General features: G+C 53.0%; 1 protein-coding gene across 1 annotated transcript in view; it reads left to right on the forward strand.

Annotated features, from left to right (window-relative positions):
• NOC2L (NOC2 like nucleolar associated transcriptional repressor) overlaps positions 1 to 27,641 on the forward strand; it is a 33,918-nt gene that overhangs the window by 2,430 nt on the left and 3,847 nt on the right. The window contains exons 6-17 of the mRNA XM_032201574.1: positions 285 to 375; positions 762 to 840; positions 2,340 to 2,450; positions 2,962 to 3,075; positions 3,731 to 3,919; positions 6,066 to 6,205; positions 10,312 to 10,423; positions 15,835 to 15,948; positions 16,130 to 16,231; positions 20,047 to 20,190; positions 24,571 to 24,684; positions 27,493 to 27,628. Coding sequence (XP_032057465.1) covers positions 285 to 375; positions 762 to 840; positions 2,340 to 2,450; positions 2,962 to 3,075; positions 3,731 to 3,919; positions 6,066 to 6,205; positions 10,312 to 10,423; positions 15,835 to 15,948; positions 16,130 to 16,231; positions 20,047 to 20,190; positions 24,571 to 24,684; positions 27,493 to 27,628 — 1,446 coding nt within the window. The remainder of the gene's footprint in view (positions 1 to 284; positions 376 to 761; positions 841 to 2,339; positions 2,451 to 2,961; positions 3,076 to 3,730; positions 3,920 to 6,065; positions 6,206 to 10,311; positions 10,424 to 15,834; positions 15,949 to 16,129; positions 16,232 to 20,046; positions 20,191 to 24,570; positions 24,685 to 27,492; positions 27,629 to 27,641) is intronic.

Genomic DNA, 27,641 nt, shown 5'->3' on the forward strand with positions numbered 1-27,641 from the left:
TTGTCTTTTTACCCCATTCTATAACCCATGTGACCCTATAAAAAGTGCCTATGCAACCCTTTAAAAAGTACCTTTGAATCCCCGTTATGTTTTGGGGCAGAGTGCTGGTAGCAGAGACCACTGGTGAAGGGTCGGGCTGCTTTTGTGCTTGGTGCTCTTCAAGTGGAGAGTAGAGAAGGCTCTGGTGGCTTCATCTCCTTAGAGAGCTCTTTTCAGGTTAGCTGAGAATTCAGGAATATGTGGAAAGTCACTTACAAATGCTTTTTTGACTTTTTTTTAAACAGTGTTCAATGCCCTTGTGTCCTTCTGTGTCCGGGACCTCTTCCACTGCCTGCAAGAGCTGCTGCTTATAAAAGCCCCGAAGAACAAACAAAAGTAAGTCTGAGGAGATCTGAGAACTGCTGGTGAGAGAAAGCTGGTGGCGGCTTTACTTCTAGAAGCTCCAGTTCTGCCTTTCTGCTGCACAAACCTGGCTGGTGTAGGCTGTGTTTGAATTTTGGGGTGGCTTAAGGCCGCTGAATCAGTCTGAGACCTGGGTACATGGCTGGGAAGCTGAACTCTGCCTTGAATCAAATTTTGCAATGCTGTGAGAAGTGCTTCTCTGCATCTGTGACAAAAACATTACTTTTTTTATTTATTTTTGCTTTACAAGCAGTTTTTTTTACTCATTGGCAATGCTAAGGAAGCGAACTCCCTGTTCTGTTACTGAAGCATTAATTTGTGTTTTTTTAAAGCTAAACTCAACTCTTGTTTGCTTCCAGGTTGGTCCTCCCTTCCAGCAGCCCAATTTGGAGCAAGCTGCGGCTGGACATAAGAATGTACCTGACCTGTACGATCCAAGTAAGAAATTCCAGCATGTTTGTGTTCTCGGGGGTTCATCTGTGCATCAGCGGGCTTATTTATTAATTTATTCGCTGAGATAATTTCTGCCCTCTGCAGTCTCAGTGGGTCTGTGGGCTTTGGGCACTTGTGAGCTGTGAGTCTGCATGTCTCTTGTTTTTGGAGGTTTTTGGTCTAACAAATAGCACGGAGCTCTATAGAATAACTGGTTGAAAATAGGTAGCCTGTAAAGAAGGACTAGTTAAACCTTCTGGCAATTCTTTGCCTTAATTTGTCTGCCAAAATAATTGGCGCCCATGGAGTTGGCAGTGCCGTGCTCCAGTGTTCTGAATTTCTAATGCATATTTTGGTGTTATGATCTTGCCATTTCTTGTAGTAAATATGAAGGTGGAAAGCTGTAACATCCCCAAGTATGGGACATAAAAAATACAAAACTAACAGTATCGCTGTAACAGTCTTCAGAAACTGAGGGCAGGGAACATAAGGGGGGATGCTGATGCCTTTTTGCTGTGAGGTAACGAGGGCAGGATGACTTAGCAGAAACAGCCTTCTGATCAGCAGAGCTTTTTCCTCAAGCTGTGGTGCTCCTTAGCAGCAGCAGAATTAAAGACTGCAGAAGAAAAGGAAAAGCTGGCAGTCCAGTCATGGAAATAATTCCTGGTCCTGTGCTTCCTTCTGGGTGTCCTCATGCTTTGTGACAGGGTTTTTCTGGCATGATAGTTTCTGAAAAGTGTTGTCTTTTTGTTGTGTGAAGGACTGTAGAGTCCTTGCAGTGCAAGGAGGAGAATGAGAAAGAAAATGAAGTTAGAAAAATGCCTCTGCTTACAGCAATTGGGATTTCAGGCAAGAGTGGATATTCCATTGTGCAGAACTTCTTTGAAATTGAGATGACTTCGAGCTTAAATTAGAAAGCACAAAGTTCTGTGCTTGGGTTTGGCTGCAGGGGAACTGAGCTGAACAACCCAGAGATACCAAGATGATGTTTAAACCTTCTTCTTGAGCTCGAGTTAACCTCTAGATACCCGGTAGCATTCCTGCTTCCCCTGAAAAAAATCTGGTGAAGCACTGGAAGTCTTCAGGCAGCTCAGATGGTCTGCTTCCGAGCAAGCTGTGTGTAGACTGAGAGCGTCTTCATCACGCCTCGGCCATCTGTGGTGAGATGACAATGGCATCGGTGTCACGCTGCCTGTAAGAAGCTGGAAGCTTCGTGGAGATGGAGTTGTTGCAGTACAGTGAGGCTTTAAGTGATGAACTCAGGTGCTGGTGGCCTGAGCTCCTGTTTGCTAAGATGATGTTCCTTTAGGGGAATTCTTTAACCTGCTGTGGACCTGCTCCATTCCTAATACAGCTTGGTTTTTTTTTTAGCTTCTTGCTAGGCTGTTCTTCCAGTCCTTTGGAGCCCAGAATTACTTGGGAACAGCAAAATACCATGCTAAAAAATGCTACAGGAAGATGTGAGGAGGGCTATACTAACTAGGATTGTTTTTTTTTCCCTCTAGCTCCTGTCTTGTTTAACAGAAGCCTCTGTTGGAGCAGCAGTCCTTCAGCATGTCAATGCCACAGTGCCTTATTACCTGACCTTCCCAAAGCAGTGCCGTATACTTCTCAAGGTAAGGCCGTGTGCTGTGGTGCTTCACGTAGCTCTCAAGCACTTTCTTCACCCCTCCAAACGAGCCCCTCGTGGTATTTGGACCGGATCCCATGACAGTCCAGTCTCCTGGACCCTTCCCTCGCTTTTCTTCTGGTCCCAGGAGGGATTTGTGCTTTATCCTCCAGGTTTGTGAGTGCCGTGGAGCTCTTTCAGGGAAAGCTGAGTGAGCAAAATGTGTGCACTCAGCGCGAGTCCCTATGCAAAGTGATGTGGGGGTGTTCTGGGGAAGCTGTCTGCTTCCCTGCTGCAGATGGAGTGCTTGCTGCCTGAGTCTGTGTGTGTCTGTGATAGCATTTCACTCCGCTCTGTGGGTGGAATATTTTTGCAGAAACTTAGTCACAACTGCTGAGTGCTTAAGAACAACAATGGGGGCGGAAAAGAGCGAAAGAGGGCAACAAGGGGGTGATGTTTAAATGAAAAGCTGAAGCAGGGCGAGGCTGGGATGCTTATCTGTGGGTTTCCCTTCCCAGCGAGTAGTTCATTTGTGGAGCACGGGCGAGGAAACGGTGAGGGTGCTGGCCTTCCTCGTGCTGAACAAGATCTGCCGCCACAAGAAAGACGCGTACCTGCACACCCTGCTGAAGGTGAGCCTGCTGTTTCCTCTGCTCTGCAGCTTTTTTGAAGTCAAATGCCAAGAACTTAGGGCAGCCTCTGAGGTAGGGCAAGGTGCTGGCTCCCCTGCAACGTAAAATGGGAGAAATTCTGCAGGTCAGAGTCTCCTGCTCGCTGCTGTTGTTCCTTCTAGAGGCACTCCTGGGTTTTGCAGAGAATGCCTCTGGTACCTGCCTGTCTGCTGGCTGAATACTCATCCTCCAGCCTCTCAAGGGCTTTCTTCAAGTACTGACACGCTACTCAGTGCTGCTCTCTGCTAATAGCTGAGGCTCCCAAGTGTAGTTTGCTTTGTTACCACTGTTTGTTACCAGAGAGCTGCATTAACTGCTGTGACCAGCCTGCAGCGTGTGTGGCTCAAAGCCATCCTGCAGCTCCTTCCTCCTCCTGTGGAGGAGCAATGGCAAGGACGTTTCTAAGCTCTGCTAAACAATGTATGAGTGAGAAAAGGTTCTGACTCTTTCCTTGGAGAGGAGTAGGCTGAATTATCTCTTCAAATATTTTTTTGGAAGTGTCTGTTTTTTAAAAGAACACTTCGCAGGTAGGTGGTTGGGAACGCCTGGGTGGGGAAGGTCGGTAAAACACTGGTTTTGTTCTGACAACAAGCATGTCGTCCTCTTTCCCCAACAGCAAATGTACATCTCGTTTGTGAAGAACTCAAGATTTACTTCTCCCAACGTGCTGCCCATGATCAACTTCATGCAGCGGACGCTGACAGAGATGTATGCCCTGGACACCCACATCTCCTACCAGCACGCCTTCATCTATATCCGGCAGCTCGCCATCCACCTGCGCAGTGCTATGACCATAAAGAAGAAGGTAGGTGCCCTGCTGTGGGGAGGAAAGCCACTGTAGCCACTTCAGGCTTTTGGTGGCCTCTCTGAAGTGTCAGGAATTGTCTGATCCATTTCATAACGTGCCGAGGGATTATTTGCTGGGACTGGGAGCTTGAAATCTTCATAGCTGTCTGTGAATTCTTCTTTTCTGTGTTAGTTTTCAGCAAGGAAGGAGAGAACAGGACACTACGGGGGGTGGGAGTCACTTTTCTCTCCTCACCTTGCAAGGATTTGCACTCTCCCTCTTCTGCATTTATAGTTGGCAGCCTCTGTTGCAAAAGCCCAGGGTTAAGAAGACCAGGAATGACCCTGGTGTGTGTCTGCCCAATCCAGCAGCAGCTGGCATTGCCCATCCAATTGAACAAAGCAGCTCAGACTTTTTGGGAACAGCCCTGATTTGGGCCGCCTCCAGTCTGACCTAGCAAATCTGAGTCAGCTTGTTAATCCTGGCTTTGTTCACGTTCAGCAAAACGGATCCCTGTAGATTAATGCTTGAGCTGCTCCCAAACATTGCAGGATTGGTGACTGGTTAAATCTCCTGGCTGTTCAGACATGGGGATAAACGAAGTCTGGGATGTATATGCCTGCCCTAATTGGATTGTGGTGGCTTCTTACACACTCAGTGTAAGACTGAGTCTGGCCCAGACAAAGACCTAAATCCACTTGTTTTCACAGCTGGGGAGGGTTGCGGGAACTTTAAATGACATCAGCACAACCAAAAGGTATAAATCCAAGCAGTAAGCCAATTAGCTTAAATTGAGCAGTGGGTGGCTGTGGAAGGTGGTTACAGGAGCAGGTCGCTGTTTACAGGAGAAACTGAGAACAAAACTTGGTACCTGGTGAGAGCTCTGCCACTTCCAGCTGCAGCCTAAGTTCCTATCACAAGATTTGGGCCAGTGGTTGCAGTTCAGGGCTTCTGTCCTTTTTCTGGGACTTGCACATCTTCTTTCATCATACAAAAGAGGTGACCTGAGCCTTGAAAGCCTGTGTGAAACAGGCTGGAGCTGAGGCACCTTTTAAAATGTTATCTCCGAAGATCTTGGCGCAGTGCTGTGCATTCTGGGCCTGCAGAACTCGTTGGAAAGAGTGTCCTTAAGGGACTTCTGCACTCCTTCTGGGCTTCTGTTTACTCTGGCACTATGGGCTGCTCCAGCACATGGCAGGAAGGAGTAGGGGCTTGCCCAAACATTCTTGAAAAACCACGTGGCTTGGATTTTCTGCAAGACTTGGTCTGGGCCAGCCTGAAACCACTGTTCTGGTGTCACAGCATGTCAGACGCACTGGCCTCTTGCATTGTTTTTGCTGGTAACCATACAGGCTGGCTTAGAAACAGAGCTGCAAGTTTGTTCTCAGCTCTGTCATTTTTACTCCACAGCTGAAAACTTCAACTGGCCTGGACTGTGTCTTTTCCAAAAGCAGGGAGGAGTGCTAGGCTGATGGCTCAGTGCTTGCTGTGACAGTGAACGCTCACAGAAACATCTTTAAAATACTGGCATTATGCTTCAGAGATAGTGGGGTGGTGGGCAGGGGGTTTGGTTAACACATCTGAGGGAAGGGAGGCCTTGAGCGGGAAGGATAAGCTGCAACCTCACAGTCAGAGTCTGAGTACAACGAGGGGAAATGCAGAGGAATTTCCTCCTGTAGGAGTTTACATGCTTTTTTCCTCTCCTTTCTGGTCTGCAGAGGCCAGAAGGCGGCTCACGAGGCTGTCAGAGCAGTGCTGCTTTCCAGCCTTCCTACCTGGGGGTTCCTGGGGACTGTCCCCAGGCCTGTGAGTGAAGGGAACGGTTAAAGGCTTCCTGATGCTTGGCCGCATCTCACCATCTGCTGGGAGCTGAGTCATTAAATCATCCCTCTCCAATGAGCCGTACTTGGGAAGAAAAGCAGGCTGTGCTGCGCCTTATTTCCTTCAAGGCACTAACCAGTACTAAATTATGGCGTGCTGCATCTGACTCTGATGGGTGGTGGAAGAGCCACCAGCATCAAAGCCACAGCCAGAATGTGAGTTATCCTCTGGGCAGTGCGCAGTGTCCTGCAGGAGAAAGAAATGAAACGAATTGTGGAGAGAAATTAGAGTTGAGCCCCTCTCAGGTGCCCCATTTTCACGTCTGTTCATCCCTTTCCTGCAGGAGAACTTCCAGTCTGTCTACAACTGGCAGTATGTCCACTGCCTCTATTTCTGGTGTCGGGTTCTCAGCACGATCTACCCCAGCGAGGTCATGGAGCCCTTGATCTATCCTCTGACACAGGTCATCATTGGCTGTATCAAGTAAGTAGTTTTTTTTTTTTTTCTCTTCTGGCAATCCTTCTCTTGTTGGATGTGGTAAAACAGTTCCGAAGGGGTGGTACTGTTATGTGATTTGGATTTAACCCGAGAGCTGCTTTTGATGGAGGTCTTACAGCTGCAGGCGTGTTGCGAGCACGTTGCATGAAGGAATTAAAGGATTGCTGGAGAGGAAGTCAGCACCTCTGCTTCACCAGCTGAGACCATGGGCTCAGGGGGTGTGAAATCAGACACTGCAGGAAGGATTGGGCTCAAAAGTAGCTAAGTGGTGAACAGCAGTGAGGACAAAAAAATAGTGTCAGCTGCTTTTTTTGCCATACTGCAAACTATTCGTGGAGTTTGTGCAGCCTGGGCACATCTCTGAACAAGCTAAACCCTTCTTTGCTATCATCTGGTGGGTTGCTGGGAAGACACAAAGCAATGCAGTTAGTTTTGGTGCCTCGTCCAATTCTGCTTCGCTAAAAAGCATGATACCTGAACTGCTGGAGCTTTGTATTTCTTAGAATTCCTTGAGAAAGAGGACGCTATCTAAAAGGTAAGCTTAAAATAAGAGTAGTTCCAAGCATTCATGCGAAGTACTAACCCAGACGGGACAGTTTTGCCTTTCAACATCTGTTGGAATGTCCTCACAAGTAGAGGAGTGGCAGCACCAGGTAGAATTCCTTTCCTGAGAGCTCTTTCCAAGAAGTTATATCTGTCTGGGTATTTCTGTGGAGCTGCCCAAGTGCATGCATGCCGTGCCATGCTCAGCAGTTCCTGATAGTCTCAGAGCTGTGCTATTTTGAGGGGAGTTGGAAATCAGGGAGGAGATAAGGACTTGGTTTTGGAATCAGTCTTATTTTTAATTGTGCACAAGCCTGCTTGCTTATTTTGAGCAATATGAAAGCTTTTCTCATTGTTTTTTGCTTGCAGTTTTTTACTTCACTTATCTTTTTCCCCTATCACCCTGTGTGTTTGAATTTTTTCTGCTTTGAAGCTGCTGTTAATGGGCGTTGAGGGAATTTCTGAATCTCTGGTGATCCCTGAAATCCTGTTAGCTCTGTAACCAGATTCTCAGCTTTAAAACCCCACCCGCCTGGTCTTGAAAAACTCCCAAGTGGTGATGAAGATAAGCAGATTTAAACGATCGTTGGTGTGCATACATCCTTCTCCCCATCCCCCATGTGCACAGGCTGCTTCCCGCTGCTGCTGCCGAGCTCCAGTTGTCCTGCAGACAAGTCGAGGCAGTTTTCTACCTGTCCAGGCAGATAAATCAGCGAGCTGGGGCCAAGGAGAGGTGAACTGGGTGAGTCTCAGCAAGAGCAGCAAATAAAACTTGTTCGCATCAGCGATGCGCAGAGGTGCTCGGCACCAAGTGCAGCCACCGTCTGACAAGGTGTCAAAGGTTGGGGAGCCTGAGAGATGAATTTCAGCACGGGGAAAATAGAAATAGATCCCAGGTGCGTGTGATGGGGTGGTAGGGAAGGATGCTGTGCGGCTCTTCCATCCACAGAACCTTTCACTTGTGCTCCTGGGAGCATCCAGAGGGGGATAAATAGCCCTTGGAGGAGATTCTCCTTCCCTAAGTCCAGGAGGTGGCGCCTTGCTCTAGCGAAAGGGCAGCGAGCAGGGTGTCTGTCTGTCTGCAGGACCAGCTCCTTGTGCCACCCTGGTGGCTTTTGGGAGGGGATTGCAGAGAAACCACCGCTCGTCGGTTTGTTTTTGCTCTAGGCAGGGACCGAGGCAGAATTGGAAATGTGATTAAATACGGTAACTAGGAGCAGAAGGGTTGCTGCTAAAAATTGAAATCAGCTCCCTCGTTTCCTTGCTCCCTCTCCCTGCTCTCCAGCATATAAAACACGCCGAAACTACTTTTAATAATGCATGGGGTCCGTTCCTGAAACGTGTCCAAGCTGCACATGCTCAGATGTGATCGGGGAAGGCAGACTGCTGAATGGAAAAATGTTGGAATTGATCGCTTCTGACTTCAGGGCTGCTGGAAAAAGCCTCGCTGCTGAGTTTGCTAATGGCATTGCCTTGTAAAAATCAGCTGTGTTGATCTTGCAAACAGCTGAAAGGTTGCAGTTGCTTTGACCACTGGGGTAGTGCTGTAGGTATTGCAGAGACAGAACACAAAGGAGATGCCTGCTTTTCTTTGCTTCTGTGGTCTGTGAAGTTCTTGGTCTGGTCTGCATGCTTATGTTTGTCTTTCCTGCTTTATTTTTGTGTCAGAGTTGTTGCAGGAGCTCCTGTCCCTTTTTCCAGGCTGAAGGCAAGTGTTCTCCTGACCTTGTCTGCTTGGCTTTCTACCTTGCTCTTACTCCAGGCTATAAATACGAGGTTCTGCCCTGGCTTGTAGTTAAATGAGGATTTGGGATGCCCTGTAAGGGTTGGTCTCCAGCCTCCCAGCATGTACAGGTACAGCAAGCACAGCTTTGGTGTCCTTCAACTCCTTCCCTTGGCTGTCCCCTCTTGGTGGGGCAGAGACCGATACCATAAGAAGCTTTCTGTGTTCTCCCCAGTCAGAAGAAGACTGTGACCAGACAAAAGTAGAGCAGAAAGAACTGTATCTAGTAAAAATAAGCCTCCAAGTGCCTTGGGGGCTGTTCCCTGCACCACAGCCTGCTGCACGGGAGAAGCAGGGCAGGTGTTGCAGGAAATGGTGATGGTAAGACAACAGGGAGCACTCTCTGAGATGAAAAGCACGAGCTGTAAACCAGAGCAAGTGGATTTGAACTTGCTGGTGTGACCCCTGGGCAGATCTTCCTCAGCAGAGCCGAGGCCCAGCTGTGTTTTGTATTCCCCGAGCATCCAGCCATCGGGAAGTTAAACAGATTGTTGCATCGCAGAGCACTCTAAAATTAATGGTCTTGGTTTACAGTAAATCTATACATTTAACAGGTTTATCCCTCGATCAATTAATTCCTGAGAATGGCTTTCGTCATCTCTAGTGGTGCCAGATCGGGGCGGGAAGTAGATTTATTCCTATAATGGATCCAGTGATAATTATTCCACTATTTAGTATGGGGGGAGGGTGGGGGAGGTGGAGGTGATTTATGGTGCCTGGTCGGGTGTGTTCTCCCCTGGGTTTCTCATCAAACCCTTTTTGGGTGGGGAGGGAGGGAATTATTGGATGTGGGGCTGTTGTGTGAGAATTCAATGGAAAAAAAGAAAAAAACTTGTTAGTGCTGGGGGCATCTGTCTTCAAGTCCAGGCGTGCATAGCAAGATGTTTCTGGAGTGGTAAGGTAATGAGTTTTGGTGTCTTAGGGGTAGCCATGGGATTGATGCTGGGCTCTGTGTTCTCTGCTGCTGGCTTAGGTGGCACTGGGGGAGCTGAGCCTGCAGTGCCCCACCTTACAGAGGCAGCTGTGCTCAGTTCCCTTTAATATCCAAGGGCATAACAGCCTAAAACATGGTCAAAGGCAGCCTCTTTCCCTCCCTGCTCATCACTAGCAGTTTCAATCCTCTTTCCTCTCTGAAAGAGGAGCAGCTGAGCGATTCCTCCTCTGTTGGAGAGGGCTGAGAGGGTCTCGTGATGCCCCTCTCGGTCCTGCTCTGTCCTTTCGGACACGCTGCTGGTCCAGCTCCTCCTGCCCTGGTGACATTCCACGTGACAAGTGTGGCTATGGAGGTGACAGCACGAGCTGTGTGGGCACACAGAGGGTATGCAACCTGAAATTGGTTACTGCCTTCTCCTTGCAGTCCCTCCTGTGTGCTGGGGGAGCACATTTCTGGCAAATTCACTGCTTCAGCTGAGCATTTCACTGCTGGTTCCTGCCACTTCTCCTCGTGCACCTACCTGTGTTGGCAGCACAAGAGCTCAAAGTGTTGAATGTGACAAAAGAGCATCAGTGCTGAGCTTCATCTGCAAAACTCCTGCCTGGTAGCACTTTCTCTCCTCTGTCCCAGAAGAACCTGGTTGTTGGTGTCACAGCTTTAGCACGCATGAATTTTTCCCCACTATGGGATAGCTTCAGCTCAGTTTGCTGTGCAATCCTAAAGCTCTCTTCCTTTTTGTAGAGCAGGAAGGGCTCTAAAACGTTGCTGGGGGCTGCGAGTGCAGCTCCTGTATTATCCTGGCCTAATATCCTTTCTTTTTTTCCCCTCTAGGCTGGTGCCCACAGCTCGGTTCTACCCACTACGCATGCACTGCATCCGTGCCCTTACGCTGCTGTCTGAGAACACCAGGACCTTCATCCCTGTGCTGCCATTTATCCTGGAGGTCAGTGGGTCCTGCTGGTGTAGCAACAACTGTCTGCTACCTAATGAACACCTTCACATTTACCCTACCCACCAACAGCTCCCCCTGGGATCTGCTCACACCCTAAACCCCTTGGCAAACGCCATCAGACAGCGTGCAGTTAGCAAACAGGATTAAATTTATAATTTTCCTCTATTTGAGATCAGCTGGGTGCAAAAAGACATTCCTAGCTGGTTTGGCTGATGCAGCTGGAATAGGCAAAGGGTTTCCAAGGAGGAGCTTTGATTCAACTGGCTGCAGTAAGTCCCCAAGCTGTTACTTGATCCCCTTGATGTGTTTGTGTCTTAGCAAATGGAAGAGCTTGTCACAACCACAGACAAAGGGAGATGGAAGGAAAAAGGTGCTCCAAGACTTAATTTGGTCAAAAAAATCCCCTTGAAGGCAGCCTGGCGAAACGCAGGCTGTTTGGTGAAATACTGGTGCCTTGTGTCTTCCTTAGGGTGATGCTCAGAGACCATCCAGCTTCCCACAGATCACATTCCTGATGTCTCCCTGTGAGAGGGTAGTACAGAAGTGGCTTTTTCTTTGAAGAAACACTTCTGAGGGGAGAATGGGGCAAGGTGAGGAATGCAAAGCCCCCGAAGGTCAGCGTGAGGCTGGCTGTTGGAGGAGAATGAGGGAGGCTTCTGTAACAAATGACCTGAGTCAGCTGGGCTCGTTGCTAATCAAGTTCTGTTGAAGCAAAGGCTTTTGTGGTTTTGTGTTGTTGTAAACGGCCTCTGCAAACCACATCCTCTGAGCCCGTGGAAGCCAGCAATGTTTATAAATCTCCTCCTGCTCTCCCGCCCCCCTCTGCTGCGCCCTGGCCCTGGCCTGTGTGGCTTTGCCATTTGCCTGCTTCCTTCCTCTCCTTCACACACTCTTGAACCTCTGCCAGCCACATCCAGCGACGGAGACATCTCCACACCGCTGTAGCAGAGCCTGGGGGGGGGGGAGGACGGTTCCTCTGCTTTTTATTTTTAATTTTCAGTGCTCCGAGAGGAAAAAAAACTCCTTCCCCGTGGGGATGCAATCCGTGTGTCGGGCCCCAGCCGGCCGTGACCGCGGCGCACGCTGAGCTTCCTCCCCACCACATCCCAGCCTGCTGTGTGCGAGGCGCTGCTGGGCCTGCCTTGTCCAGGTGTTGGTGACAAAGGAGAGACTGGGGGCAGGGTAAAATGCCTGCACACGTGTTGCTAGCCCTTCATTTCCAGTTTGAACCCAAGGTGCCAGGGATAAACTCGTCTCCAAGCAGCCTGGTGCTTTACCAATGAGCCTGTTCCTAGCAGCTCACAACCCTGGCAGTGCCTCTGCCCCTAGGCAGCAGTCCTGCACCACACCGTGTCACAAAACCAGCACGTTTTAAACCCAGCAGCCAAAGCGAGGTGAGAGAGAAGCAGCACGCTGCTCAGCCCCTCCTAAACGCTGGGTTTAAGGAGCAGGGCTGGGGTCAGGGGGCAGATCGAAGCCTTCCCATGCTCCATTTGCTGTGGAGGACGGCAGCCTGCCCCTCACTCGCTGATGCAGCTGGATCCAAACGTAGCCAGGCTCTGGAGTGAGCGACACCAGACGTGCACAAAGCCCTGAAAAAAATGTGGCTGAGCTTTGTACAGCCTCGGTGTAGATCCTGAAAACCTTTTCTAAGAAGAGACCACGATTGCTTCCCTTCCCCCTCTCCACCAAGAAGACCAGCCCTGGCTACCTCTCGTCTCAGCCCTGTCGCTGCCGTGCTTTCAGGAGCCAGCAGATTGAATGTTTTGTGCAATTCCCCCAGGCACGGGAATTCCCCAAGCCCCTGCCAGTCGAAATGAGAGCTGGCTGCTTGATGCAGCCTGACAGGAGCTGCTGCTCCCCAGCACGGGCACCCAGGGCTGTCTCCTCTTTTGACTCTGCTTTTCGGGGGGGGGAGCGAAAGAAGCTTGCTAAAATCACCTCTTAGATGAGAGGAGATGGCTTGAGAGAAAGCATAAAGCAGGCAGGCTTTTATTTTTGCATTGTTCCCACCCTTGGAGGTCCTGTGAGATCCCAGGCTATCTTTTTTTTCCCCAGCACTTCAATTATTTTGTGACAGGCACTAGTTTCTGCAGCAGGAGAAGTGGTGGCTCATCTGCTGGAAGGCAGGTGTGGATAAACAAGGTGGAAATCTCCCCACAGGCAGGCTTGGCATGCCAATTTAAAATTAGCTTCCCTGCGGAGGAATGGGGAAAGAGGTTAACCCTGACATGCTTAGGGAGGCGTGAGCTCTTCACTTTGGCACTTCAATGGCTCGAGTTTTGTTTTGGATGTGCAGCTCGCTTTGGAGAAGGTCCCCGGGGGGCCTGAAGCCCGGTGACATACCTGGGTGGGGGCTTGTTGGAGGAAATCACCTCCTGTAGGGGTTGGGGGCCCATAATCCTGGACTTTGTCGTAGATTTAAGTTTTCTACGAGCTGGGGGCTCTTTGCATCATCGCACAGAGGAAGAACTACAACGTCAGGCTTGCTAAGCTGAGCCTCTGCACCAGCTGAAGATGCATCCCTTATCTTGGGCCTTCCCTCCCTCCAAATACTGCCCTGCAGCTTTTAAGCTGCACAACCCTGCTTGTGCCAGGACTTTTCTCAGTGAAATGATGCTCGACCCATCTAATAACCATCTAATGGACTCCTACCAAGAGGCAGTTGGCTCTGTGGATGAGGAAAGAGCCCCCCGCGTGTTTTATCTTCCCGTTATCAAGGCTTTGGGTGCCATCTCCCACACCTCACAGCCAGGCTGAGGATTTGGGGGCTGGAGAAGCTGGCTGTGGGGTGTGCTGCTGGGCCAGTGCTCGTCAGGGGGGTGAGATGTTATCACTCATGGTTTGAACGCAGGGATGAGGACGTCATGAAGCGTGCAGAAGGTGCAAAGCTGGGAGGAATTGCTGCACCAGCAGAGCCCTGCTCTTCAGAGGGACCTTGGCACGTTGGAGGCACCTCCTGTAGCTCAACCGAGGTGGATGCAATGTCCTGTAGGGGAGAAGGAATAACCCCAGAGGAAGAACACCCTGTGGGATGCAAAACGGGAATATATTACAGAAGTTGAGCAGCTTTTCTCAGCTTGGCAGCAGCTGGGCTCTGAGCAGCCCTGCTGGGTGCCGGGGGTGAGGTGGAGGGTGCTGGAGCAGCTGCGGGGAGGCTGCAGGTGGGTCCTGCACAGCTCTGCCTCCTTGCTGGGGGCTGGCCTGGGGCAGCCGGCCTCGGGCTGATCAAAGCAGCTGCCAGGAGGCTTTGCTGGAGCCTGAGAAAAGACAGGATGGGGTGGGGGTGATAAAATAAGAGTGCTGGGGCCGTGGGCTTGGTTTTCTGCTGGTGCAAGCTGTACATCCAAGCACCCTTCACCCTACCAACATAGGAGCGGTGAGCTAGAGCTTGCTGAAAACCCCCTCCTGTCCTTTTTTCTGTCTGCTAGTGGGTCTCACTCGAGCCAAGCCCTTGGCTTTGGATGTTTTCTGGCCCTCCAGTCCCTCGTTATCACTTTTCTGCCCTGCCACAGGATTCCTAGACACAGTCATCCCCTCTTGCAGCCTGGCTGCTGTCTGGGCCATCCTGCACAACCTAGGGCTGGGAACCACATTTTTCCCCTTTCCACGTGTCCCGCCAGATTCCCCAGCACATCTGGGGAGGTTTCAAACCCTCTGCTTGTATTTTCCCACTTGCCTAGTGGCACGTTAGGATCCCACAGCGCCCGCTGCCTTTTTCTTTAATGCGTCTGACCTCGGGGATCAATACGACTGTTTTGGCCAAAGAAATAACCGTGCATAACGAGGTTTATAGCATCGATTCCCTAGGCTAGGGCTCTTTGTTTTCACAAGCCACCAGGCTTGTCCCTCCCTTCCAAATAACCTGGATTGACAAATAAAATGTAAAAAAATCAATAGCCGGCTCCATGCTTTTCTGGCCCGGGGGCACCGGAGTGACCCGAGCGCCCTCCCTCTCCCCCACCTCACCCTCTAGCAATCAGTGCTCTGCCTTTCTGGGCTGCTTGGGCTCTGATGATGAATGTATCGCCGCGTAGAGGGAATAGAAATTATTTCCTGCTCGAAAGTAATATTTAGAAGTGTTGGGAATCTAGGGGCTGAGCGCCTTGGAGGCAGGGGCCTCGTGCTCAGAGGCACGGGCAGGCAGGCAGGCTGTGTTCCCTGTCAGACCCCTCAAAGGTTGTCAGCTGGCACACGAGTGATTGCCAGTTGGTCATTTGGGGCTGGCTTTTTGAAACGAAGCTCCCTTATTAGCGACCACCTCCCTTGATTGCTGCTTGTTAGCCCCTGATGGGAGTCTCTGGGAACGTGCCCTGGTTCGAGCGGTCTGTGCAGCTCTTCTCAGCTTCCTCCTGAGGTCTGCCTCTGCCAGGCTGGGGAAGGGCAGGTTTGTGCTGCTGCTCATTGCAGAAACCTCATCTTCCTTCGTATATCACAGCTTCAGAAGGCGAGCAGCACAGTGCACGGCCCTTTTTGGGTAGCCTCCCCTCTTGCCTGATACCTACCCAGGGTAGGGACCGAGGCAAATCCTGCTTGCAGCTGATTTCAGCTTTTATGTGAAATAAATGTTCTTTTCCCTAACCATGAGCATTAAGCATTATCATTTCCCATTTCTGGAAGAATGTAACAGCAAAGATGCAGGTTTGACATGCCTGGTGTGTTGGGCATCCAGCTTTACCCTGGGTGCTGTGTGTGCCTCTTGGGGTTCTTTTTGAGGAGCTACATGTGTAGTCTCTGCTCAGACTCTGGAAAAGGGCCAGTTTTTTCCCCATGTCCCTTGCTATAAAGAGAAATGTGTCCGTGGAGAATAATCTGTGCTTATTCAAAGGCTGTTCAGTTATAATTGGTAGAAGGGACACTGGTGGGAAAGGCATCAGACCAGAGACCTTGCCTGGCAAGGGGTGTTTGTGGAAAGGACTTCCTGGTCCATCTGCTTCCTAGGACAATTCAGGCACTTACTTCAATGACAATAAGAGGGTAATTGGTTGGTATAAGCAGCATTTAGTCCTGCTGTTGAAAAGCATCTCATCTTCAGGGACAGCTCCAAAGCACACTCAAGCCTTGCAGTACCACCGTGCTGTCTGAAGCACAGGTCCGAGGAGCAAACCTCTAGTTCCTCGTGCTGTTGCTTGTGTCAGTTCCCTTTTACACCACGCTCCTGTGGCATCTTTCACGCTCAGGGCTCTAAAGCCTTGAGTCTGCTTGGTGTTTGCTCCCAAGCTGTCCTTTGCTAGGGCATTTAAAAAAAGCTGTTGGACAGCGATCAGAATGAGCAGGCAGGAGTCAGGGCTCTTGGGTTGTCTTCTCAGCTCTGTCATCAACTGCACGGTCTTGGCTGAGTCGTGGGGTGTCTGTTTGTTTGGTGGCGTGACCATCCTTACGCTCAATTGCTTCTCTTGCAGATTTTCCAGCAAGTGGATTTCAACAAGAGGCCAGGACGCATGAGTGCTAAGCCGATAAACTTCGCGGTGATCCTGAAGCTCTCCAACGCCAACCTGCAGGAGAAAGCCTTCCGAGTAAGTGGAACCCAGCTGCCAACAGTGCACATCCTCAGAAACGCAGCTTCTGTTCAAACAGGACTGGCCCCAGCAGCCTGTTCTGTGATCCTGTCCTGTAGGTTAGAGGCTCATTTCCCAGTCTGGGAGCTGAGGGGCTTAGTTCCTATCTGATATCTCTATTTCTGCTCCCTCTACCCAGGATGGCCTCATCGAACAGCTCTATGACCTGATTCTTGAGTACCTGCATTGCCAAGCCCACAGCATCGGGTTCCCAGAGCTGGTTCTCCCCACTGTCATCCAGGTAAGGTACAGGACGCCTCTTGGAACGTCCCCAGAGTGGGATGAGCTCCTTTAACCTAGCAGGGAACTTTAGATGGTCCTGATAATGTGAGGGGAGAGCTATTTACCTTTTCCTAGTCATAGTTTGTGTTTGCATTTTGAGGGATTCTTAGGAACAGAGGCATCACATCTAACAGGAGGCTGAAGGTAGGGGAAAGTGGCTTTGGTGTGAGCCACTCTTTTGGGAGACAGAGAGACAACAGGCTCTAGAGATGCATTTTTGACCAGTGAATGCAGTTCTTGGCGATTTAGAGTTGTCCAGATTTGCTGTATTACCTCACCACAGCACCTGTGCTCTCAGAGCTCGTGTTTCTCCTTGCCTTATGGCTTTTCTCACGTGCTCTCCACAAGATGGCAATCCTCTCTCCCAGCCTGTGTCCCCTCCAGCTGGGGCACTTTCTCCCCGTGTCCAATTCCTGTCTCTGTCCATCTTCCTCAACGCACCTCAGAGCATTGCTGCAAGGAGCTCTCCTTTCCCTCTGCCCTGGCATTCCGTGGCAGGCAGTTCTTCCTCTCCACTTCGTGTTTACACGCTTCTTTCTCTGCAATAAGGCAGCCTAATGGGGCCGTGTCTGGGTGTATGGAGCCTAATCCTCCCCTAATACCGGGAGCTGAATCTGGTGGCTTGTTTCAAATGAGCAGCGCCCTCTCTGCTTTGCACAGGAGGACTGCTGAGTGCAAACAAGCTGGAGCTTGTTCCTTCACATCCTCCCATTCCTCTTATTTTTAACTCACAAGCGGCAGGTGGCGAGCAATTTGGTTGCTCCTGTACCCTCCGTGGGGCCACGTGCTTCTGCTCTGCTGCCACGAGCCGCTGTGCCTGCCCACGGTGCTGCAGCCAGCCGGCTGCCCTGCCTAATGCGAGCTGACAGGCAGCCTCCATGCTCGCAGAGCAGCTCCCCTGCCTGCTCTCCTTTTGCTTCTCACTTGATCGGCGGCGAACGAAGCCCTTTGGTCTCAGCCAGCAGCTGCTGGGAGCAGCCAAGCTGTCGGAGCCGAGGTTGGAGCTGGAACGAGGAGCGCCCCGTGGCTTCCAAACACAGCCCGGGACCAGCCCGGCTTTCCGCAGAGAATTCCCGCTGTCGGATTCCTCTTCGGCTGCCACTAACCACAGCCTCGTGGCCGTCTGCTGGGCCCGGGCTGCTGAGGTTAGCTTCCCAAAATCTCGGAGCCTTCGGGAAGGCGCGCGGGGGGAAGGCTTTTCCCCTGGCACCGCTCCAGTTAGCTAGGAAAAAAAAAAAAAATAAATCCCTTTTCCCCCCCTCGCTCAGCGCCGTGGGGCAGGGGCTGGCTTCCAGCTGGCGAGGGCTGCGCCGAGAGCTCATCTCCTCCTGGTCGGCGGCTTTGGGAGAAGCTGGGCTGAACTGCCTTCAGCCTGAACTTTGGAGCCTCCTTGCCTGGAAGGCAGGAAGCAGCCAGGGCAGATAAAAGGAAAGCAGAGCCAGCAGGGGAGGGAGGCGGTTCAAAGGCACGACCCCCGGGCTGCTGTTGCTGCTTCCACTCCACCACGGGCTGGTGAGGAGCTCAGGGCGTGCGTCTGGGTGCTTGGATGAGAATCCCTGGTCTGTAGGGTCCTTCCAGGCAGCGCAGAGCAGAGGTGGGAGGTTAAAGGGGAAAATTGGAGGGTTTGGATTGGGGCTGGTGCTGCTGGGAGGGGGCAGGAGGTGGCACGGGCAGGGCAGGGCTCGCAGAAGGACGGAGGTGCCGGAGTCCCTGCCAGCTGCACCCCCTCCTGCTCGCTCTGACCCAGCTGGATATTGTCCCTGCTGCCTGAGAGTGGAGGATTGGGGTTGCTTTGGGTTCCCTGGCACACACGAGCCCAGCTGCAGCCCATCATTTCTCGTTGCCCGTGTCGTTTACTGTAAGAGGAGCTGGGTTTTTGCTGCGGTCTCCCCGCTGGTACAAACCCTTGGCGTTTGAGGCTGGCAGTTGGACAGGATCAATCCCACTAATCACAGAGCTGCTCAGCTAGGAGCCGACGTGAGATGTTAGCAGCACACACACACACAAACACATGTTCCGAGCGCTTTTATTCTGCAAAGCTGTGGTTGTTGTGCTTGGCAGCGGGGAAAAAGGCACGCAGAGGGTTCCTTTCTCTCTCTCTCTCTCTCCCCCCTCTATCTTTCACTGTCTCGGTCGTTCCCTGCCTCCGAACGCGGGGCTGAGATCTCATTACCTTTCGTTAATATCCGTGGCAGATAGCGGTGGGGCTGTGAGGGATTGCCTGGGTCGGGGAGAGGAGGGGAGGAGGAGAAATGAAGCGCAGGGCCGGGAGAGCGAGCGCACGCCGCCAAACCGCCCCGATGGAGCCCGAGATTCGGCAGGATTTCAGGTGACACTCGTGCAAGGGAAGAAAAATGAGAATGGCCGTGGCAGCGGATGAAATGGATCTGGGGCTGCAGCCGGGGGGATCAGGGGAGATAAATGGAATGACAAATGCATCTCTACCGCGGAGATAAATACGCAGCGCCCGCAAAAAAATAAATATTTTAGAAAGGGAGGGCGAGAACAGGACGGGGCTGGCCGGCAGCAGCGCTTGGGGTGGATCCTTTGTACCTGTTGGGGAGGCTGTCTGCAGAAAGGGGGCAAGGTGTTGGTTTTATCTCCCCTTTCTCGGAGTTGGCTGAGGGCTGGAAGGTGGAGAAAGGGAGGAGAGCAGCCCCTGCTGCCAGCTGATGGGGACGTTCTCCCCGCGTGGAGCAGGCAGGTGAAGGCTCCCTCGTGGTTAACCATTTTCTGCTGCCCCCTTGGGTCTCTTTTCCCCTAAATCAAAGCGTCTGGTACACCGGCAAGAAGGTCGCCCTGCAGAATTTGGAGAGCTGGTGGAAACCTAGCAGTGTGCTGGAATGGAAACCGGGGTCAATCCGCACGCTCCCGTCTCTCCTCCTGTTTGGAGCATCCTCTGCCGCCTCGCCGCGGTGTCAGAGCCCTGTGAGAGCTGCTGAGATAGAAAAAAAGCAAACCCCACAAAAACATGGTGTTGGCAGTGAGACAGTCCCATCGTCTGGGGGTACTGGAGTGTTTCCTTGCGGAGAGAGGGCAGGGGCCAGCTCCCTGCGAGTAGGCTGGACCTGGCCCGTGCCCTTTTTTTTGGGTTTGTGGTTTCCTGGCAGACTGGCTCTCGTCCCAGCCGTTCCGCCGAAGCCCTTGGGTCTTAAAAGGAGGAATTATCTAGGCACATGCCTGTGGGGGTTGCTCCGTGCATTTTTCTGTGGTGCCTGCGTGGGTTTGCGCCCTCGAAAAATGGGAGGTTCCAGCTGGAGCTGGGCTGGCAGGCAGGCGCTAAGCAAACCTCACCCCGTGTGACTCCACATGGCCCCCCGGCCTGACCCACAGCCCTACAGCTCTGCCAGCCCCCAGTTTTCCCACTGAGCCGTGCAAAGACCTCCAGTCCCAGCCCACAGATGATCCTTTGTGCACTCCTTGCTCAATCTCTGCCTCCCATCCAGCCTCACCTACCTGGGATTCCCACCCCAATATCCGTCGCGGTGCTGCTCCAGCCCCAGCAGTGCATCATTTCAGAAAGAGCTCGAGTTCAAGGGTGCAGAGCTGTTCCTGAGCAAGCCCCATTTTGGTTTGGGTGCAGATATCTGTATCTCTGCATCCTCTCACAGCCCAGGCTGGCAGGATGCTGCTCCGTGGTGTGAATGGAAGGCAGCAGACACCCCGTGCTGTCCCTCACCGAGGATGGGAGATGTGTTTTTTTTTTTACTGATGGGGTCTGTGCATGGAAACTCTTAACGTGGCTTTCCTTCTTCTTCTTCCCCCTCCTCCCAGCTAAAATCTTTCCTGAAGGAGTGCAAGATCGCCAACTACTGCAAGCCTATCCGGCAGCTGCTGGAGAAAGTGCAGGAAAATTCTGCCTACATCGCCAGCAGGCGTCAGAAAGCTACCTTCGGGGTGGCCAGCAGGGAGTCTGTGGTGAGTCTGCTGCTTCGATTTGGGCTTCCTGGAAAGACAGCCAGGCTCCGGCTGCCGGGGCCGAGCGGGTGGCAGGGGGAGGAGGGAGGACGAGCTCCTGGAAACGGGGCCGTGGGGTGCGGCAGGAGCTCGCAAACAACCCGGCTGGGCAGGGCCCCGCAGCCAAGAGCCTCATGGAAAACACAGGCCATAAATTACACCCTGCTCTTACTCACTGCACACGCACGTATGGAAGCGCCTCGCTTCGCTGGGGCACATCCTCTGCTGGGGAATTTCTGGCTTCTCATCACCCCGCTGCTGGTACGCCGGTGCCAGCTCATGGCTTAAGGTGAAGGGGGGGATTTCACCTCCTCTGTCACCGTGTTGTTTCCTCCTGGTGTGTGGAGACACCTCTCCAGCAGCTGTATCTGACTGATAGAGTTCAGAATCCTGAGCCAAACCTTTTTCCATTTTCCTGGTCTCTTGCGGAGGCAGAACTGGAGACCAACTAAAGGTACGAGCCCAAAGAACTGTGATCAGGCACCCTGGGCACCAGGAGAGATGCTGGTGTGTCCTGCTGTCTGCAATCAAGCAAATATCCAACCTGCAGAGGAAATGCTGAGCACATTTAGTGCCTGGAAAAGATGCAGTGGTGCTGGGTGGCTCGTAGGGCCCGTGGAGGTGTTGGGCTGCATCTCAGGGCAGTTTTGCCTCAGTGATGAGCTGAAGGAGAGCAGCAGGGGTAATGATCAGCGCTTCTTATTTTAGGAAATGAACTGCACGGGTAGAAAACAGGATATTTCGAGGGTGAGGTAGTAAATAGTTGGCCATCTGGCTAATAGAACGAGATGCTGTCTTCCTGGAAAAAACCTGTCGTGGCTAGGGGTGTTCCCCTGGCTGGGAAGGGTCCGGAGGGAAGGCACCACGAAAGGAGCAGGCGGAGACGAGCTGCCTGTCGAGGCGTGCCAAGAGGTGCTGGTCTCCAGGGCCTCTCCGTAAGGAAGCTGCCGCAGCCAGCTGGATGCAGATGGAGGCACTGGAAGCTGCTGGTTTCAGCTCGAAGCAGGGACCTGTTCAAACACTCCAGAAGCAGCTGCCTGGGCTTAATTCCATTGTGCTGTTCTCTGCCGGCCTGGGGTAGGAGGGGAACCTTCTGTTGCTCTTTTTTTTTTGCCTCCAAGGGGACCGTGCTCCTGTCCTGCTAAACGAAGCCAAAGGGAAGCCTTGCTAACGAAGCTTCGTTTGCTTTTCCTCTGGGACGGGGAGCTTTGCATTTAGCCGGCGCAGCAACCTCTGCAGGTGAGCTGTGTGTGCACGCCTCCGCCTGAGAGTCAGCGGTGAGTCGGGTAATTCCTTGCCCAGCAGGAGAGAGGAGGAATTATCTGTGTCTGGGAGGTAATTGAGGGGATCAAAGTGCAGGAACTGCAGGAAAATCACCCTTGGAAATCCTGGCACATCGGTGCCTTGGGCACAGCGCTGCTCTTCTGGGATGAAGGGGTTGATGGAGCTGGTTTTGAAGAGGCCGAGCAGTCCTGGGTTCTGGAAACGCCGCTCGGGCTCGGGCTGCTTTGCCAGAGGAATTAGGCTTCCCGTCTGGAGCGCAGTGGTTGGGGTTGTGTTGTTGTTCTGTAGCTTCTGCGGGCAGACAGTGCCGTGACCACCCACCCGCTCCGCAGAGGTAGAGGTTTCAGCCCCCAGGGCTCCCTGGAACCATGGGCTGGGGAGGATCGTTGGCTGAAAAGAAAAAACGGGTTTCCAACAACTCTGCCACTGTCTGCTTTTCCCAGCAGCTCTGGCAGCAGCCCCTTTTTTTAAGAACCGAGCGATCGTTTTAACATCTTGCTGCCCGCACAGCTCCTAGCTGATGCTGGTGCACCTGCAGGAGCGTCGCAGGTAAGGTTGGGGCTGCTTTGGGGAAAAAAAAGCTCTGTTTTGCCCAGCCTGTTTGGGGACAGGTTCTCCTCCTGCCCCTAAAGAGCGAGGGCAGCAGCCAGCTCGGTGCTTCTCCGGCTTATCTTTTGTGCCTGGGGACGAGCTTGGTGGCTGGTGACCTGCTCCTGTGCGAGCAGATGGGGTAGATTTCCAAAAAGGGCCAAAGCTCCCACAGAGACCGGGCTTCCCAGAACAGCTCGGAGCATCCCTCCAAGGCTGGGTTGAGCTTGCCAGGCTGTCCCCAGCACACCCGGGGCGTTGGCACTCCTGCAAACACAAACCCTGCCCGAAAAGGCATTTGAAATGAAGTGGAGGGGCTGTGCAGGGATCCCCCCGGCATCCCAGGCACAGCAGCTGCGTTCGGCCTGATGCTTCCACCACGTTTTCAGGCTGAGAACTTGATTTTCCTTTTCTTTCTTTGTTTTGTGAGTCCAGATGTGCGATGGGCACCTCTGATTTGAGGTTTCTTCAGCACCTGCCCAGGCCCTGGCCTGGCAGGGGACAATGCAGGGGAGGAGAGGAGCTCGCCAGGACCTGCAGCACAGCTCGGGAGCTCCACGCAGGGCTCTGGGGGTCCTGCATTTGAGCCCAGCCCAGGGAGGGAATGAGATGATGGCAGGCATTGCCTCGTTGCTGTAGGATTTCCAGATTTGCATCCATCCCCATCCCAGTGACCTTTTCCGTTTGCACAGCACCGGGGGCTTGATCCGTGCTGGGTGTCCCCTGGCAGCACGGTGATGCAGAGGCAGGAATAAAAGGAGAATTGCAAACAGTTGAGGTGGGTACGACAGCATCCACTCTTAAAATTCCCATTGAGGCGTGCCGATGAGAAAAATGGGATTGTTTTATTTTAATTTTTTCATCTCTGGATTCCGACACTCTTTAAACCCCAAAGAGCCGCATCAGAGCGCCCAGACCTTTGCCTTCCCCAAGAAGAGCCTTTCTCGGAAGCCCTCCGCCCCGAGCAGCATCAACAAATTGCCTGCCTGCAGCTGGCAGCCTGATGGGAGCCTGATCCACGAAGGGGGTGACTCCGTGCTCCTCAGGAATTACTCCTCGTGGGCCAGACCGCCAGGAGAGCCGCGCTGTCTGCCGCCTGCCGTCTCCTCCAGCCGGCGCTGCCGGAGCCAGAGGTCCATCAGCCCCGCTGCCAGCCCGCCGGGGGGAGGCTGAGGAGCAGCCCCGGGCTCTGGTGCAGAGCTTGGAGCCGTGTTACAAACGCTCCCAAGGGATCTGTGGGTCTGGGACCCGGGGAATTACCAGCCGGGGGCCGTTTTGGCTGGCTGCGCTCTCGCGACGCGCCTGGTGCCGGCTGCGGAGGCCACAGATCATCTCTGCTTCCCTCCCGGTGATGGGCCAGAGCAAGAGCTGATGTAGGGTGATGGATTTCACCGCCTTACACTGCTCCTTTCCCTTGCTCCACGCTGCTGCCCGTCACAGGGACCTGCTCTTTCCATCATCTTGTCCCTCCATACCCTCCTCCCCGCGCCGTGGCTCACAGGCTGCAGTGCCCACACCACAACCCCCCGGTTTTGGGGCTCAGCTCCCCAGAAGCAGAGCCGATTTGGGCTCGGGGGAGGCGTGTTAGAGCTGCTGCTGTGCTTTGTGCTGTGGAGATGCTCTCCCCACCAGCAGCAGGCACCAACACCAAGCTCTGGGTTTGTTCTCAGCCCTTGGATTCAGGACACTTTTTTGGACCTGTGCTAATGTACGAGTGTATCTAAACTAACCCCTCCTGCTGCTTGTTCCCTTGCTCCTTTTGCCTGTTAAATTCCTATTTCCGTGCTTAATAAAATTGTCTTTGTCCTGTGGGATAGCACCAAGCCCCTGGGCACCACGGCAATCCAGGTGACAGCCACAGCTCTCTGCAGCTTGGAAGCGAAGGGACCCTGGCAGGTTAAAAACAACAGGCTTTAATCTGACGTGCTGCCCCTCACCCCTTCCAAAAAAAAAACACCCTTCTAAGCATCTCGTGTGCTTCCCACTACTCCCAGTGTTTTCGCCTCCGTGCTCCCCTCGCGGAAGCGGGCTCGGTGTTTTTCTTGCTCCGCTCTCCCAAGGCTGGGAGGAGGCCAAGCCCCCGCGGGGGAACGCTGGTTGCAAAAATAAACACTTGGCCACGGAGCAGGGGGAAGAGGCAAGCAGGCTCCCTTTGTATTTAGGGCTTGTAACTGCTTGCGTGAGGTTTTCCCGAATTAAAAAACAAAAAAATAGAACTTAGCGGGCGATCAGATGTCTCCCTTGCAAGAGCAGGGGGCGGATTTTGTCCTGAGAGATCCTCCGAGGTATCCCTGTGATCCCTGCCTGCAGCTTCGAGCCAAATTTCTTTACCTCCTCAGCAGGCTGCGTTGTCTGCCCTGCCTGCTGTAGGTGCTTTAACTCTGCTCCCAACTCCCTGCATTTGCCGGGGTGCTGCTGCAGAACAGCTTTGCCGACCTCCCTTACACCTTCACCCCTCTCTCTCCGCAGGAGCAGTGGGAGAAGCAGGTCAAAGAGGAGGGGACGCCTCTGACGAAGTACTACACCCAGTGGAAGAAGCTGAGGGAGAAGGAGATCCAGCTGGAAATCACTGGCAAAGAAAGAGTAAGAAACACCTGAGTGATCGCTGGAGCGAGAAATCAGGGAGGGGAGGATCCCAGATGAGTCCTGCTTGGCCTTTTATTCCCCCCACGGGGCTGGCCCTGCCATTCCCCACATCTCCTGCCCCAGGGAAGGTCCCGGTCACCCCTCAGGGCACGAGATGCAGAGGGGGAGGTGGGAGCTGTGCTTGCATTAGGAGCCTGGAGGAAAGGGAAGGGAAGGAAAAAGCTGTCTCGATGCTAATGCAATGAAAGTGGCTGAGCTGGGCTGCCCGGCCAGGGAGCAGGAAATAGATATAATTGGTGTCTCCAGCGTATGGTGGGGAACAATTAAAATAATCGATGGGACGTGAGCGTGGCTGGCTGGGAGCCAAGCCCCGGAGCGTGCCACGAGACCTGCAAGACCCTAGAAATGCTCAGCACCATGCACCAGCCCCGAGATAAGGACAGGGGGAAGAAGAAATTCCCCCAGGGCAGAGAGAACAAAAGGAGCCTCTTGTTGCATGGGGCTGAGAGGCAGCAAGAAGTGGGAGCGGGGCTAACCTGGCCCCAAACTGGCCTTACTGGTGCGAGCCACGACTTTCCCAGTAAGGAAGCAGCTGTCTCAAGGGGCCAGGAGATGAGCTCTGGGTAGGTGAGCCCCCATCTCTTGGTAAAGGTGAGCTGGAGCAGCGTGGGGTGGCCAGGGCCAGCTAAAGGGAGAGCTCCCCTTGAAGGAGGGGTTGTTTTGGCAGAGCGAGGCTCAGGAGGATGACTTGGGAAACCAGGGGAAGTTTGAGGGCAGGGCCAGGGACTTGTTCTCCCCTGGAGGAAGCGGGCTGAACAGATAAAGCCTGGAGAGAGATTTCGGAGTTGGCTTTCAGAGAGCTCTGAGGCTGCCTGACACCTCGGCGTGCTGAATGGGGCTGTTGTCTCTCTCGGTGGGGGCTGCTAGCTTAATGATGCAGCATTGTGAGCCCCAGCAGGAGAGTGAACACCATGAGGCCCATTAGGGCTGGGAAAATCCATGTCCCATTAGCAGCCATTGGGGGGAAAAATAATAACAGGGGAAAAAAAAAAAAAAAAAAAAAGGAAAAAAAATCAGCCTGGCTCTCAGCTGCTCCGAGCTGCAGCTCGCCTTATATAACAACACTGACCCCGTCTGCCCGTTCCCTTTGCTTTTCCCAAAGGTTTTTAATGGGATGCAGACTAATCGGCTTCGTGAGACTCGGTCTGTAGCGACCTTCTAGCTGGGGATTAAAAGACTGGCCCCCAAATTACCTAATTACTGCCCCTGCGTGATGAACACGGGCTGGATCTGCGGGCGCTGGCTCGGGGCAGGTCCCCGTTCCCCTGCTTTGTGGTTGCTGTGCAGCTGGGGGGGATTCCTGCTGCCTGCGTGTTGGTCCTGAAGGCACTCCTAGGGACATTTAGAAGGTCTTGCAGAGGGAGAAGGAGCCCCTGAATGATTTTTGCATTTATTTTTACTGCTGGAGGAGCGGCAGTGACCAGGCTCGTGGCGAACAGGATGGAGAAGCAGGGACCCGAGCAGTCGATGCAAGCAGCTTGTTGCAGGATCCGGGTTTCTCCTCCGGTTTGTTTGATGCTTACAGGGACTGGGACGCTTCCAACCTCAACTCCTTGCTGGCTGGGCAGTGCCAGGCTCCTGCTGTGACAAAGAGGAGCTGCTGAGGAGCGATAGCTGCCACGCAAGGGCTGCAGCCAGCGTGGATCTTGGCAGAGAGCACCCAAAGGTGCTGCCCGTGGCTGCCAGCAGCAGGGCAGCGTGGTGATTCCGTGTCCCCAGCACCCACAGGTTGCTTTCATCCTTCACATATCTCCCCAGCACCGAGGTCTCTGCAGGGCCAGCAGAAGGAGAAGTCTCTGGTAGCAGAAAAAAGCAGGTGGGAAGGTGATTTAGAACCAGGAGCCTGCTTTGCTCCCCTCTCCTCTTCTCCAGCCAGCCTCTGGCTCTCCATCGTGGTGCTGCAGGTTATTGCCTGCAAGCTCTCAGCTCCTGGAATCAATACTGCCCAGCTGGGGACCGTAACCACGATGAAGTTTCTCCCTTCAGGTCGGGAGAAACTGCTGGAGCTGTCTGCAGGAACAAACACTGTGCCTCTTGCACCCTCCCAAACGCTGCCTCTCCCTCCGGGGGAAGCTCCTGGGAGGGGGTGAAGCAGTGGCCGTGGTCGGAGAGGAGAGCGTCGAGGGGTGGGAGAGAGCAAATGAGTTATTAGGCGCAGGGCGAATGTTTCCAAGCAAGCTAATGTGTGCTAATGCATGAGTGCTTCCCAGGAGGTGTGCAGCCAGGCACAGGCAGCGGGCAGCTGATGTTCAGAGAGCACTTGGGATTTAATTTGCATTCTGATTATCTTCGCCCTGCTGGCCCGAGCCCTGGCGAGTAAATCCTCCCCCTAATCCCCCTCCGGAGAGGTGTAAAGAGCAGCGAGGTGGTGTCAATTGCAAGTACTTAATGGCATTGATATTGGCTGGGGCTGCAGCAGCAAGGCTTGGCCCATTGATCTCCAGAAGGGCTAGCAACAGGGCAAGACGTGGCAGAGACAGAGCTGAAGCACCTTGGCTGAAATTTAGGGCCAAGAAAACAGCTTGCGAGAGCTGCCACGGCTTTGGGCACTGCTGGAAAGTTTCTTCTTCAGAGGTATCCCTCCCTGTATCCCTGGCTGACCCAACTGCTCTTGGCAGCGTGGCTTCCACAGGCAGGGCAAAGCCAAGTTCCTGCGTTTAAGCTCAGCATTTTGTGTGTAAAAAGCACAAATTAAGGTCGTGCTTAACGTTGGCTTGGTGTTTTCTTTGTTTTTTTTTTTCCCAGCTTGAAGACTTGAACTTCCCCGAAATTAAACGTAAGAAGCAAGAGGAAAGGAAGGAGGAAGACAAGAAGGAATTCAAGGAGCTCTTCGAGCTGGACACTGACTCTGATGAGGAGAGCACTGGGATTGCTGTGAAAGGTAGGGCTGCAGG

This window comes from Aythya fuligula, chromosome 21, assembly GCF_009819795.1.
Source record: "Aythya fuligula isolate bAytFul2 chromosome 21, bAytFul2.pri, whole genome shotgun sequence".
NCBI classification, from domain to species: Eukaryota; Metazoa; Chordata; class Aves; order Anseriformes; family Anatidae; genus Aythya; species Aythya fuligula.